The sequence below is a fragment of the Macrotis lagotis genome, chromosome 7 (genome assembly GCF_037893015.1).
Source record: "Macrotis lagotis isolate mMagLag1 chromosome 7, bilby.v1.9.chrom.fasta, whole genome shotgun sequence".
Taxonomy (NCBI): domain Eukaryota; kingdom Metazoa; phylum Chordata; class Mammalia; order Peramelemorphia; family Peramelidae; genus Macrotis; species Macrotis lagotis.
In genome coordinates this window covers 332,034-344,888 of record NC_133664.1, presented here as the reverse complement: position 1 = coordinate 344,888, position 12,855 = coordinate 332,034, and the positions used below count along the sequence as shown (strand labels likewise).

General features: G+C 53.7%; 1 protein-coding gene across 1 annotated transcript; it reads right to left on the bottom strand.

Moving 5' to 3' along the window:
* Nucleotides 1-2,335: 2,335 nt before the first annotated feature.
* PEG10 (paternally expressed 10) lies at nucleotides 2,336-12,847 on the bottom strand. Its single transcript, XM_074195348.1, has 2 exons — nucleotides 12,774-12,847; nucleotides 2,336-3,877 (listed from the first exon to the last, which is right to left on the bottom strand). The coding sequence occupies exon 2, from the start codon at nucleotides 3,370-3,372 to the stop codon at nucleotides 2,422-2,424; it is 951 nt and encodes a 316-aa protein (XP_074051449.1). The 5' UTR covers nucleotides 3,373-3,877; nucleotides 12,774-12,847; the 3' UTR covers nucleotides 2,336-2,421.
* Between the last annotated feature and the right edge of the window lie 8 nt (nucleotides 12,848-12,855).

Genomic DNA, 12,855 nt, shown 5'->3' with positions numbered 1-12,855 from the left:
GGGGCCAGGGAGGAGCTTCACGCAGTCAAGCAGCCAGCAGCAGAGGGTCATGAAGGTGAAGAGCTCTTGGGGGCCAGCAGGTCCAGGCCTCCGTCTACAAACCAATTCCCCAAGAGCTGCCCCGCCCACCCAGGGTTTCTCCAGCCTCCACTTCCTCCAGTGAAAGGCAGCTCACTCCCTTCATCTTTAGAGACCACTCATCAGGGAAAATGCTTCCCTCCCACCCAGCTAACATTCTGCTGTCCTAAAATTTTCACAAGGGAGGTTCAAAAGTGGGCAATGGGAGGGTGGCCCAGAAAGCAGGTGGAGGCTGGTTTCCGGCAGTGGGGGGCTCCGTCCTGGAGTGGGGCATAGAACGGTGTTCCAGTCCCCAGGAGGACCGGAAAGAATAAGGCAGGATCCCAGTTGTCTGGGAACCTTGGAAATAGGACAGGATGCAGAGAGCTTGGACACAGGGGTGGGATGAGGGGTCAGTGCTGGCAGTAGTATACATGGTCAGAGAAGGACCAGCAGTGATGGGGGGGGGGGGGTCTTGATGCTGGGCCACATGACCCACAATCTTCTGTACAGAATGGTGGGTCTTCATGGGCCTCCTGCCTTGAGGCCAGATTGATCTAGGAGCCGTGAAAGGGCTAAGCGTGTAGGTGGCAGTTAAGTGGCCCCAGCTGGAGGGGGGCTGCGGTGGGTAGGGGGCAGGGGGTCGTCCACTCGCTTGAGGGACTGCGGGAGACACTCATCGGACTATCACGACAAAAAGGGACCAGCACGGTTGTTGCTGGTGCGGATTTCTGGTAGCTGGTAGATGTTACCGATTTTGGCAATATATCACATGGTGGTGAGGTGCATGGTCTCTTGTAGGCTGTGTCACCAGGAGCCAAAGGCAGCTTGGAGCACTGGCGAGGTTCTTCCAGGCGGCAGAACAGATTCTTGTGGTGCGAAGCTTGTGAGATAACAAGGGACAGAGGCGAGGCGGCCCCGCTTCTCCCCTCATTCGGGAGGGAGCTGTCCCAAAGGCCGTGTGTGAAGCATTAGTGTCTACAAAGAATGAGAAATGGCCAGCCTGGAAGCGGGAAACTGAGGTCATAGTGTAGATCAAGGTCTCAGGGCTTTCAGCGTCTGTCTATGGAAAGTCCCATTTCCTCCTAAAAGATCTATTGAATGAGGTGAGGAAACCAATGAATAGCTGCAGCTCCTGGCCGGTCCTTAAGGCCCCTGGGTGTCATGGGGAGGGGGCCAGTCTGGGTGGACACTGGCCTGACGAGAGTCCATTGAGATGGCTCCCCAAGAGATTCACACGAATGAGGCTGACAAGACACTTGTCTAATTTAATATACAGCTGGCATCTGGGAAGCCAGTTTGGAGTCTAGAGAGACTGTAGTCACAGGAATCAATCGCTATATGGTCAGCTCCACGGCCATGTGGTGGTGGTGAGTGAAGTGGTCACAAAACATCTTGCTGAGCTTGTTGGAATAGGAGGATGCGCTGCAAAAGCCGGACAGCATCAACGGATATTGGAGGTGACCAAAAAGGGAATTAAGCAGAGTTTTCCATTCATTTCCCTTCCCAACATGGACCAGGTCGTATACCCCGCCGGGGACCTGGTGCGGTAGATGGGGGCTGCTTGGAGCTGGTACAATACATAAGGAGTTGAAGGTGGTGGATACTGGTTCCAGACAGCAATGGCATTGGGGTTTTGAGAATCGTTGCAAAGATACAGCTCTCCCACTTTCTTCATGATGACAACCGGGGCCCCCACAGGGGAGGCCGGCTGGACGCAAACCCATTTTACATTCTTGGCCAGGAAGTCTCGGACAGCCATCAGCTCTGGATCTGACACCGCGTAGGGGTAGCTGGCAGGGGCCACAGCGTAGTTGTAGGGTGCGGGGTAGGGGATAGCTTCCTGCGTCACTGGCATGAGAACCTCCTGGACATCCATTCCTCCAGGGCCCATGCTGGGCCCCATCAGTAGGGCTGCCCGACAGTTGTGCTGACAATACTCCGAGTCGAAGACAATGGTGCGGGAACTCCACATGATGGAGGGGTTGTGCTGGGTTAGCCATCGCACCCCCAGAACCACAGGGAAGAATGGAGACTGGGTCACATCAAAGGAGAGTCTCTCGCGGTGTTCCCCAATGTCTACCACAAGCTCTTGGGTCTCCTGGGTCACCGGACCAGAGGCCAAGGGCCGTCCATCGATGGCTTCCACCAGCACTGGCCAATACTTGATCTTGACTGGGATTCCAGTTTGTGCAACGTAATCTTGGTCTATGAAGTTGCCAGAGGCACCGGAGTCAATCATGGCGCGAACGGTGCAGTAGGAGCCGTCCGGGAGATGTAACGTGATCAATAGTTGCAAGTGAGAAGATGACGCGTCATCTGGGGGGGACCTTTCTGTTTCAGGCCCGGGCGCTGGGGGTCCCTCTACAGCGGGGCCAGGGAGTTTCCCACCCCAGAAGACTTTGGCTTCTTGGATGGACAGTTGTCCACATAATGGCCAGCCAGTCCGCAGTACATGCACAGGTTCAGTCTTCGGCGGCGTTCCCTCTCTTCCGGGGTCAGCTGGGGCCGAGTCACCAGCTGGTTGGATTCCGAATCAGTTGGAGGAGACGAGCTCTGGGGCTGGGGTGAATTGCTGGGAGAAGCCCCTCTCCGAGAATTCAGCCTTCCCTCAATGCGCAGGCATTGGTTGATGAGCGCAGGCAGTGATCGGGCCACTTCCACACGGGCGAGCTCATCCTGGATGGGGTCACTGAGGCCCTCCAGGAACTGGTCAATGAAGGCTGGCTCGTTCCAGTCCAGGTCCTGGGCACAGAGACGGAAAGCGCTGGCGTAATCCAGGACCGAGCCAAGGCCCTGGCGGAGACGCCGGATCTTGCGGTTGGCGGCCTCCTTGCGCTGGGGGTCCTCGAAGGCCTGCTTGAACTCATCGATGAAGGCCTCATAGTTATTCAGCAGAGGGCTGGACTCCAGCAGGTATGGGGTGGCCCAGCGGGCCGCACGCCCTTTCAGAAGGCTGGTGAGGAAGCACACGCGGACGTGTTCCGTGGGGAAATCCTCAGGCCTCAGCTCCATGTATAGGCGGCTCTGGGCCAAAAAGCTGGGGAGCATCTCAGGGGTCCCATCAAACTTCTCAGGGAGACCAACGGGGCACTTACCACGAGGGGCAGCGAGGCCCATGGCCCCCACAGGAGTGGCCTGGAGCTGTCCTCGCAGGTTGGCATTTTCCTCTGACAGCTGGAGGAGCTGGGTCTGCAGGGAGCTATTCTCCTCTGTCTGCTGGAGGAGTTGAGCCCGCAGGGCCTGGACCTCAGCTGTGAGGTCCTCCATCCTGCAGCGGCGGGCCGAAGCGCCAGAACCGGTGCTGGTAGGCATGATTGAAGATCTTGGCAGTTGGCCTAAGCAGGATCAAAGAAGCCCTGGGAAGGGCTTGGTCACTCTGGTGGGACCAGAGTGAGTAGAGGCAGCAGCTAAGGGGGAGACCCCAAGGAGACAGCGAACAGGCCAAGGAGTGGCCTAGAGTCCCAGAGTCCACCACCAATGAGAAGAAGGGGCCACCAGGCCAAGGATCAGTTGGTCAGCTGTGGCTTCAGTGGAAGTCCCCCCAGTGGCTCCATGCTCTACAGGGTCAGTTCAGATGGGAAACAATCTGGATCACTATCTCTGAATTACATTCTTTAGCTGGCGTACATCCAGATGGGTCAGGGCTCTAGGTGGAGGCAGTGCAGGTGGTCCTCTTCCTCCTCCTCCTCTGGGAGCCCTCCCCCCCACCCCAGGGTGGGGGGTCTGGTTTTACACGACTCTCAGGTTTGGCTGCTCCCTTAGATCTGGCACCAGCAGGTATTATCGTCTACTTTCTGAATTCCAAAATTCCTCGTGCCTGTGAATAAGGAAGATACAGAATATCAGTTGAGTTGAAGGTGAAGCGATGGGGATGGCAAAGGAGAAGCAGTTCTATGCTCCGGGTCAACATCTGATTACAGGCACAAAAGACAGAAAAGAGATCCAAGGGACCAGGAGGAAGGAATTAGGGGTGAGGTGAAAGGAGGTCAATAATGAAGGGAAGGGGCTCCATTATAAAGAGATGAAGAAGGGCTTGAGGCTAGAGAGCTGTAGCAATGATGGGACATTGTGGGAAAGGGATTTGAGACTAGTAGGCTGAGGCAAGGAAGCAGATTATTGGGGGGCTAGATCATAAAAGGTGAGGGGGTTTGAGACTATAGAACTGTAGTAATGTGATAAGTTGAGGGGCTAGATAATAAAGGCATGAGGAAGAGAGTTGGAGGCTAGAGATTTATAACAAAAAAAAACAGCTGACTGGGGGGCTACACTTCAAATGTATGGGGGGTTTGGAGTTTATGGGAGTGTATTACTGAGGGGAGGATGTGGGGGGATTAAATCTAAAATAATGAAGTAGGAGTGAATATAAGCCAGTAGTAATGAGGATAGGTTATGGGGGTGGGTAAGAATATAAAGACCTGGGTGGGGAATGGGAGTTCCAGACTAGAAGACTAGAGTAATAAGAGATCATGGGGGGGATAGATTATAAAGGGATGAGGAGCGGTTTTGAGGACAGAAGGCTATACAACGTTGTTAGTAAACTGGTGGGGAGGACAGAAGAAAATGAAATGGGAAAGGGGTTTGAGGCAAGAAGACAACAGTAATGAGAGTAGATTGTGGGAGGGGGTTGAACATTAAAGAGACTGGGGCGGGGGAGAGAGGGCAAAATGAGGAGGGTAATCATGTAGGAGTTTGCAGTAATGAATTAGGTTGTGAAGAGGTACTAAAATATTAAATAAGGGACTTGAGTTTAAAGGAGATTAGTAATGAGAGGAGGATGTGAGGGCCTATATTCTAAAGAGATAGGAAGGGGAGTTGAGAGGACAAGTAGCAATGATTGTGTGGGGAGCTAGAATGAAATGGATGGGAGGGGGTTGAGTCTATAGGACTACAGCAGGAGAGATTGACTCTGAAGTGATGGGAAGGAGATTGGGGGCTAGAGAATTATAGCAATGACCTTAGATTATGGGGGGACACTCTACAGATAGGAGGTAGGGGTTTAAAGCTGGAGAGCTTAAGTGCTGAGAGGAGCACAAGGGGCTGAGCTATATAGGAAAGGGGAAGTGTTTGTCTAGAAGATCCTAGCAATGGGAATAGGTTATGGGGAGGGAGGTGAAATCTAAAGACATGGAGAGTGGATCTAATATTAGAGGGCTGTAGTAATGACTTTACGTAGATGGGGAGAGATGTACAGGACTGTAGTAATAAGGGGAGGATGGTAAAGGAAGGAGTGTGAATTGACTTGAAAATTATGGGAAGGAATTTAAGAAAATATGGGACTGTAGGAATGAGGGTAGGTTTGGTAGAGTGGCAGAATATTAAGAGACTGGGGGGAATTTGATGCTAGTTGGGGGATTTAAAATCTTAAAAAAAATGGAAGAGGTCTGAAGATCAGAGGACCATAGTGATGGAGGTGTTTGTGAAGAATTGGAGAATGAGATGGGGGGAGTGTTGGGAGGCAAGATGAAAAATAATGAGAGTAGATTATGGGAAGGGGATTAGATTAAGAGATGAGAATGGGGCTTTGATAACCCTAACCCTAATCCTAGAGGCCTGTAGTTATGAGGGCAGATTGTGAGAAGGGGCTAAGATACTAAAAAACTGGGGAGGTGGTTGAGATTAGAAGGGTATGCAAATAAGGGTGGGCTGGGGGGATAGATGACACAGGGCAGGAATGAGATTTGAGGATAGAGGACAGTAGTAATGAGGGGAGGGTACAGATGGGGCTAGACTATAAAGAGGTGGGGAAGAGTCTAAGGCAAGAGGATTCTAGTAATGAGAGAAGGTGGTGGTGGAAAGGGGATGTTGAGATGGGGATGGGCCATTGATAACCCTAACCTAACCCCAGGGACCTGTTATTATGGGGGTAGATCACAAATCTAGGGGCCTGGAATATAGAGATGGGGAGGCAGTCTGAGGCAAGATGACAAAAGCAATGAAGGCAGGCTGAGGGGGGTGTTATATTAGAGAGGGGTGGGGTGTTGAGAATCTTCTACCTACTCCTAGGGACCTGAGGTAATGAGGTCAGATTATGGGTGGCTACATTATAAAGATATTGGGAAGGGATTGGAGGCTAGAGAACTAACAGTGAGAGTAGGTTGGGGGGGGGCTGTAAAAATATAGTAATGGGGCTAGGTTGTAGAGTCTAAATTGTAATCAGATGAGGAGGGGGTTTGATTTTTAGAGGACTATAGTAATGAGAAAAGGTTGTGGGGGAACTAAAGGTGAGGGCTTGAGGATAAACTATTAATAAAGGTAGGTTTGTAGGGGCTAGATCCCAAAGCAGGAGAGAATTTAAGAAATAGAGGCCAATTATAATAAAAGCAAAATATGAGAGATGGGGGAAGATTATCAAGAGAGGAGCCTTAGGTCAGAAGACACTTTGAGAGTAGCAGGGTGGGGATAGATAAAGAGATGGAGAAGGGCTTTGAGGAAAGATGACAACAGTGATGAGGGCAGGTTACGGGAAGAGGGTAGCATGTTAAGAGATGGGTGTGGATTATGTGAAGCCTAACTCCTGGGACCTGTTATAATGGGAGTAGTTTGTGGGGAATAGGGTAATAAAGAAATGGGAGGGGGTTTCAGACTATAGAACTGAAATTAATGGGGGTATGTTGAGAGGGACTAGATGATGAAAAGGTAGGGAAGAGGGTTGGAGGCTAGAGATTTTTAGTAAGGAGTGTAGAGGGATTAGACTTTAAATAGATGAGGAAGAGGTTAAATAGAAGGGGAAGGTGGGGGGGCAACTGACTCTAAAGTGATGGGAAGTTAAGAGAATACAGGACTGTAGAAATAAGGGTAGGTTAAGGCAGGGTGGCAGAATATGAAAAGATGGGAGGAAAATGATGCTAGAGTTAGGGGGAGCTAAAATTTCAAAGATTGGAGGACTGGAGTAATTGTGGGGAGCTAGATTATAAAATGGGGGAGAGTGTTGAAGGCAAGATGACAAGTAATGAGAGTGGATTGTGGAATGGGGGAACATGTTAATAGTTGGGGGTGGGACTTTGATCATCCTAACCCTAGAACCTGTAGTAATGAGGATAAATTGTGGGGAGGGGTTAAAATACTAAAAATGGGGAGAGGGGTTGAGATTAGAAGGGTATGGTAATGAGGGTGGGTTGTGGGTGAGGGGTAGATGATATAGGGACAGGAAAGGGGTTGGAGGACAGAGGATAGTAATGAGGGGAGTATACAAAGGCAGGGGCTGGACTATAAAGAGAAGGGGAGGGTGTCTGAGACAGGAGGATAACAGTAATGAGGGCAGATGGTGGGAGGGGGAAATATGTTGAGATGGGGGCAGGGCATTGATAACCCTAACCCTAACCTAGAAACTTGTTGCTATGGAGGTAGATTGTAGGGGCCTGGATTATAAAGAGAGAGGGAAACAGTCTGAGGCAAGATAATAATGTTGAGTATATTAAGAGGTGGGAGTAGGGCTGAGATAACCCTAACCCTAACCCAAACTCCAGGGACCTGTTATAATGGGGATGTGTGGGAGGCTGGATTACAGAGATGAGGAGGCAGGATGAGGCAAGATGACAACAGTGATGAGGGCAGACTGTGTGTGTGTGTGTGTGTGTGTGTCTGTGTGTGTGTTAAGACTGGGGGGAGTTAAGAATTGGGGGTGGGGCTTTGATAACCCTGACCCTAATCCTAGGGACTTCTTGTAATGGAGATAAATTGTGGAGGGCTGGATTATAAAGTGATGGGAAGGAATTTGTGACTAGACCACCATAGAAATGAGGAGTCGATTATGAGGAGGGGATCAAGATTAGAAGACTAATATGAGTAGCTTTTGGGGAGGGGTAAATTTGAATAAGATGGGGAGGTTGCTGGTTCCAGAGGACTATAGCAATTAGGGTAGGTTGTGCATGGGGGTGGGGGTGGGGGACTAAATAGGGGTAGAAATGAGTTTAGTAAAAGCCTGTATAAAGAAATCAGTTATAGGGGAAGGGAGATGGAAATGGATTATACATAGAAGGGGTGGGGATTTGTAGCCAGAAGACACATTGAGAGTGAATGTAGGGCTAGGTTAAAAAAATTGGGAAGGGGGTTTGAGACTGTAGAACTGAAGTAATGGAGTACATTGGGGGAGAGATCAGATAATAGAGATGTTAAGAGGATTGGAAGCTAGAGATTTATAGTAAGGAGTGTAAGGGAGGTGGTTTGAGTCTACAGGTCTCTAGTGATGGGGGTGATTGATTCTAAAGTAATGGGGAGGAAATGAAAAGAATACAGAACTGTAGGAATGAGACTAAGTTGTGGCAAGGTTGCAGACCATTAAGAGATGGGGGGGTGATGCAAGAGTGAGGGAGAGCTATAATCTTTAAAAAGGGAAAGGGGTCTTAGATTAGAAGACTCTAGTAATGGGGTAGTTTAAGGAGAGCTGGATTAGATGGGGAAGAGTACTGGAAGCAAGATGAAAGGTAAAGAGAGTAGGTTGTGGGAAAAGGATTATGTTAAGAGATGGGGTGGGGTTTTGATCTTCTAACCCTAACCCTAGAGGGGTAGATCATGGGGAGGGGCTGAATTTAGAGGGTGGAGTGTGGGTGGTAGATGATACAAGGACAGGGAGGGGGTTTGAGGATGAAGGATAGTTGTAATGAAAGGAGAAGGCAAGGGGGGGTGAGAAAAAAGGATATAGGAAGGGGGTCTGTGGCAAGATAATGAAGGCAAGGGGTGTATGGGGGGAACTATGTTTAGAGATGGGGGTGAGGCTTTCAGAATTCTACCCTACCCCCAAGTATCTGTTGTACAGGGTTGGATAACAAAGAGATTGGGAAGGGGTTGTTGTCTAGGGAATTGTAGCAATGAGAGTAGGTTGTAGGGAGCCAAGGTCATGGTTTGAGTTTTCAAGACTATAGTAATGGAACAGTGGGAGGAGTGGCTAGATTTTAATGAGTAGGAAAGAGAGTTTGATGCTAGAGGACTATAGTAATGAGGAAACTTATGGGGGCACTAAGTAGTATTAGGGTTTGAGGATAGATAACCCTAAACCCAAGGAACCTGTAGTAATGAGGACTGTGAGGTGGGGCTAAAAATATCAAAAAAGGGGAAGAGGTTGAGATTAGAGGGGTGTGGTAATGACTGTGAGTTGTAGGTGGCTGAGAATAAATGAACAGGTTTGAGGATAGAGGACAATAGTGAGGAGGGGAGGATGCAGAGGAGAGCTGGACTATAAGGATATGAGGAAGGGGTCTGTGGCAAGATGACAATAGTGATGAGGGCAATTTATGGGAGGAGGGAGTATGCTTAGAGATGGGTGGGGCTTTCTTAATTCTACCCCTCCCTCCAAGGATCTGTTGTAATGGAGGTAACAGTGTTGGGCTGTATTATATAGAAATTGGGAAAAGGTTGGAGGCTAGAGAATTGTAGCAATGAGAGTTGGTGGGGGGGGGGCGGGTTGTGTGGAGGTGACAACTTTAACAAGATGGAGATGGGGTTTGATTCCAGAGGACTGAAGTAATGAGAGAATCTTGTGGGGGCACTAAATCGTATTGGGATTTAAGGATAGGATAACCCTAAGCCTAGGGACCTGTTGCAATGAGGGTAGATTGTGAGGAGGGGCTAAAATATCAAAAAATGGGGAAGGGGTTGAGATTAAAGGGGTGTGGTAATGTGGATGGGTTGTGGGTGGTAGGTAATAAATAGGCAGGCATGGGGTTTGAGGATAGGGGACAGTAGTAACGAAGGGTTATGGGAGAAGCTGAGGCTGAATTATAGAACAGAAGAAGGGATTTGAGTCCAAAGGGCTATAGCAATGAAGGGAGGATGCCTCCTGGAGACTAAAGAAATGGGGATAAGGTTGGAGACTAGGGAATTAAGGCATGGTGGGGTATACTCTAAAGAGAAGAGGTGGGGCTTTGGGGCAAGAAGACAACAGTAAAGAAGGCAAGTTGTGGGAGGGGATAACATGTTAAGAGATGGAGCAGGGCTCTGCTAACCCTTCCCCTAGAGGCTGGTAGTACTGAGAACATTAGGGAGTAGATGCCAAGAGATGTGGAAAAGCTTTGAGGCTGAAGGAATAGTAGTAACTGGGGGCAGGTAGTGTAATAACTGAATGGGGGAGAGGCTTGAAATAGATGTGAAGAGGGTCTGAGTCTATGTGACTCTAGACAAAAGGGTACCTTGTAAGGAGAGGCTAAGGACTTTTAAAATCTGGAGGGCTGTGAATGTACAGGAGTGTAGAAATGAATGGCAGTTGTGGGGAGCCAGCCTCTAAGGAGTTGGGGGGCCCCTTAGATTAGGAACTGTAAGAGAATGGGGGAGGGTTAGGACTAGTCTCCGTTGAGATGGGGAGGGGGGTAGTCCTGGCAGTGCCTAGTTTTGGCAGTGGATTTGGGGGGTGTGGAATGTTAAGAGATGGGGGGAGCTTTGATAACCCTAAAGCTAGGGGGTCTGTGGTAATGAACTTGGGTTGTCTGAATGGGCTAAAATATTATCCAAAAGGGAGGGATGTGAATCTATAGGACTTTTATAATGAAAGAAATATGAGGATGACTCCAAAGAGATGGTGGGGCTTGGATGCCAGAAGCCTGCAGCACTGAGGGGTGACTGTGGGGGGCAGGGCTGAAGTATAATTGACAAGGGGCTTAACCAGGCTAGACTCTTTTTCGGGGGGGGGGGGAGTGGATAAGAGGCCTATGGTAGAGATTAAGGTGCTTGGAGGAGGCTTGAGGATGAAGAACAAGTAGAGGCTAGGCTCTGGGAAGACAAAGTCCGGGGCAAGGCAATGGGGGGGGGGGGGTTAATAACCAATAGCACCTACCTTAGAAAGGGTGCTGTAGAGCTCTATAGATGGGAAGGGGCTTAAGGCTAGACTACCAGGGTCATCTGGATAGAGCTCATTTATAAGGGTGGGGCTATAGGGCCCGGGAGGGGGGCTTGAGATTGGATCCAATGACCATCATAAAGGTGAGGTAAGAGGAGGGGACTTTTTCTAGAAATCACCATAAAGGTGCAGTATAGATTGGGTCCAGTCGTCAAAGGTTGGTGTGTAAGTGGGGGGCGCTCTCGTGATGAGGAGGGGCCTGAGATCGGATCCAGTAGAGACCGGGTTATAAGAGGGGCGCGTTTGGAATGAGGAAGCCCGACCGCCATCAAGGCAGCTTGTGAGGGGAGGGGGCTTCCAGTGACCACTGTGAAGGCTAGGGGGCTTGAGACAGGACCTAGGACTCACCAGAACGGCCGGCTTGTGAGGGGAAATTTAAGGGGAGGGGGCTTGAGATGGGGATTCGGGCACCCCCTATCGGCCAGGTTACAAGGCGAGGGGGCTTTGCTGGTCACCCCCACAAAGGGGGGATTGGAGGGGAGGGGGCTGGGCATGGGATGCAGTAGCCCCCATGAGGGCGAGGTTTCAGGGGAGGGGGCGCCCGGAGGCGGGGGGGCCGCCGCGCAGGTAGGGCGCGCCCGCCCCTGCGGACTGCGGATCTGGGGCGAGGCCGGCCCGCAGTGGGGGGGCCCGCGGCCGCACTGCGGTCCCCGGGCGGCGGGGCGGGCGCGGGGGTCGGGGGGGCCGTGGCGCAGCGGGCGGGCTGCGGCAGAGCGGGCAGAGCGGGCAGAGCGGGCGGGTCCGCGGGCTGCGGCAGAGCCGGGCCGGCCCACTTCCGGGGTCTCCTCCGCAGCCCTGGCTCCTCCCAGGCGGTGGTCGCACTGCAGAGCGGGGGGCGGGGCGAGGCCCCCCCCCCCCCCCCGGCTCTGCGGCTCTGGGGTCCGAGGCGGCAGCGGGGGGCGCCGCAGTGCTGGGGGGGCCCGGAGGCGGGGCTGCGGGCGGAGGAGCGGGGTCCGCATTGGCCGCCGGCGCCTCTGCAGAGCTGGGGGGCGGGGAGGCCCCTCCCCAGTGCGGCACGGCCGGGGGGGCCGGGGTCCGCGGCGGCTTACCTCACCTGCGGCTCTGCGGCACCGCCGCCCCCCGCCTGCCGCAGCCCCCTGCCCTGCCCTGCCCTGCCCCGCGGGGCGCCCCGCCCGCCCGGGGGGCTCTCCTGCCCCCTTCTCCCGGGGTCTCTCCGGCCACCCCGGGGGTCTCTCCGCCTGCCCCGGGGGTCTCTCCTGCCCCCTTCTCCCGGGGTCTCTCTCCCGCCCCCCCAGGGGGTCTCTCCTGCCCCCTTCTCCCGGGGTCTCTCTCCCGCACCCCCCGGGGTCTCTCTCCCGCACCCCCCGGGGGTCTCTCCTGCCCCCTTCTCCCGGGGTCTCTCCGGCCGCCCTGGGGGTCTCTCCGCCTGCCCTGGGGGTCTCTCCTGCCCCCTTCTCCCGGGGTCTCTCCTGCCCCCTTCTCCCGGGGTCTCTCCTGCCCCCTTCTCCCGGGGTCTCTCTCCCGCCCCCCCGGGGGTCTCTCCCGCCGCCCACTCTCCGCATTCTCCTCCCTCCCTCGCCGCCCCCCACTCACCTGTCCCCGCGGGGGGCTCCGGCCCGTCTTCCTCGGGAGGGGGCGCCGGCTCCGCTCTCTCTCTCCCCTCCCCCCGGGGGTCCGACGCCCTCCTCCCGCCCCGCCCGAGGGGCTCCCTAGCTTTCTGGGCTCCTCTGGGGGCTCCCCCCGCCCCCGCCCGGCCCCGAGACAGCGCGTCCCAGGGCGCCCCGAGGCGCGGGGGCGCGGGGGCGCGGGGGCGCGGGGGCTCGGGGGCACGGGGGGCACGGGGGGCACGGGGGGCTCCGGGGCTCGGGGCTCGGGGCTCGGGGCTCGGGGGCTCCGGCGCGGGGTCCCCGGGGGTCCCGCTTACCCGGGTCCCGGCTGTGCGCCGGGCGGCGGCGGGGGGTCCGGGCGGGCGCGGCGGCGGGCCCCCGGGGGGCGCCGGGGCCGGG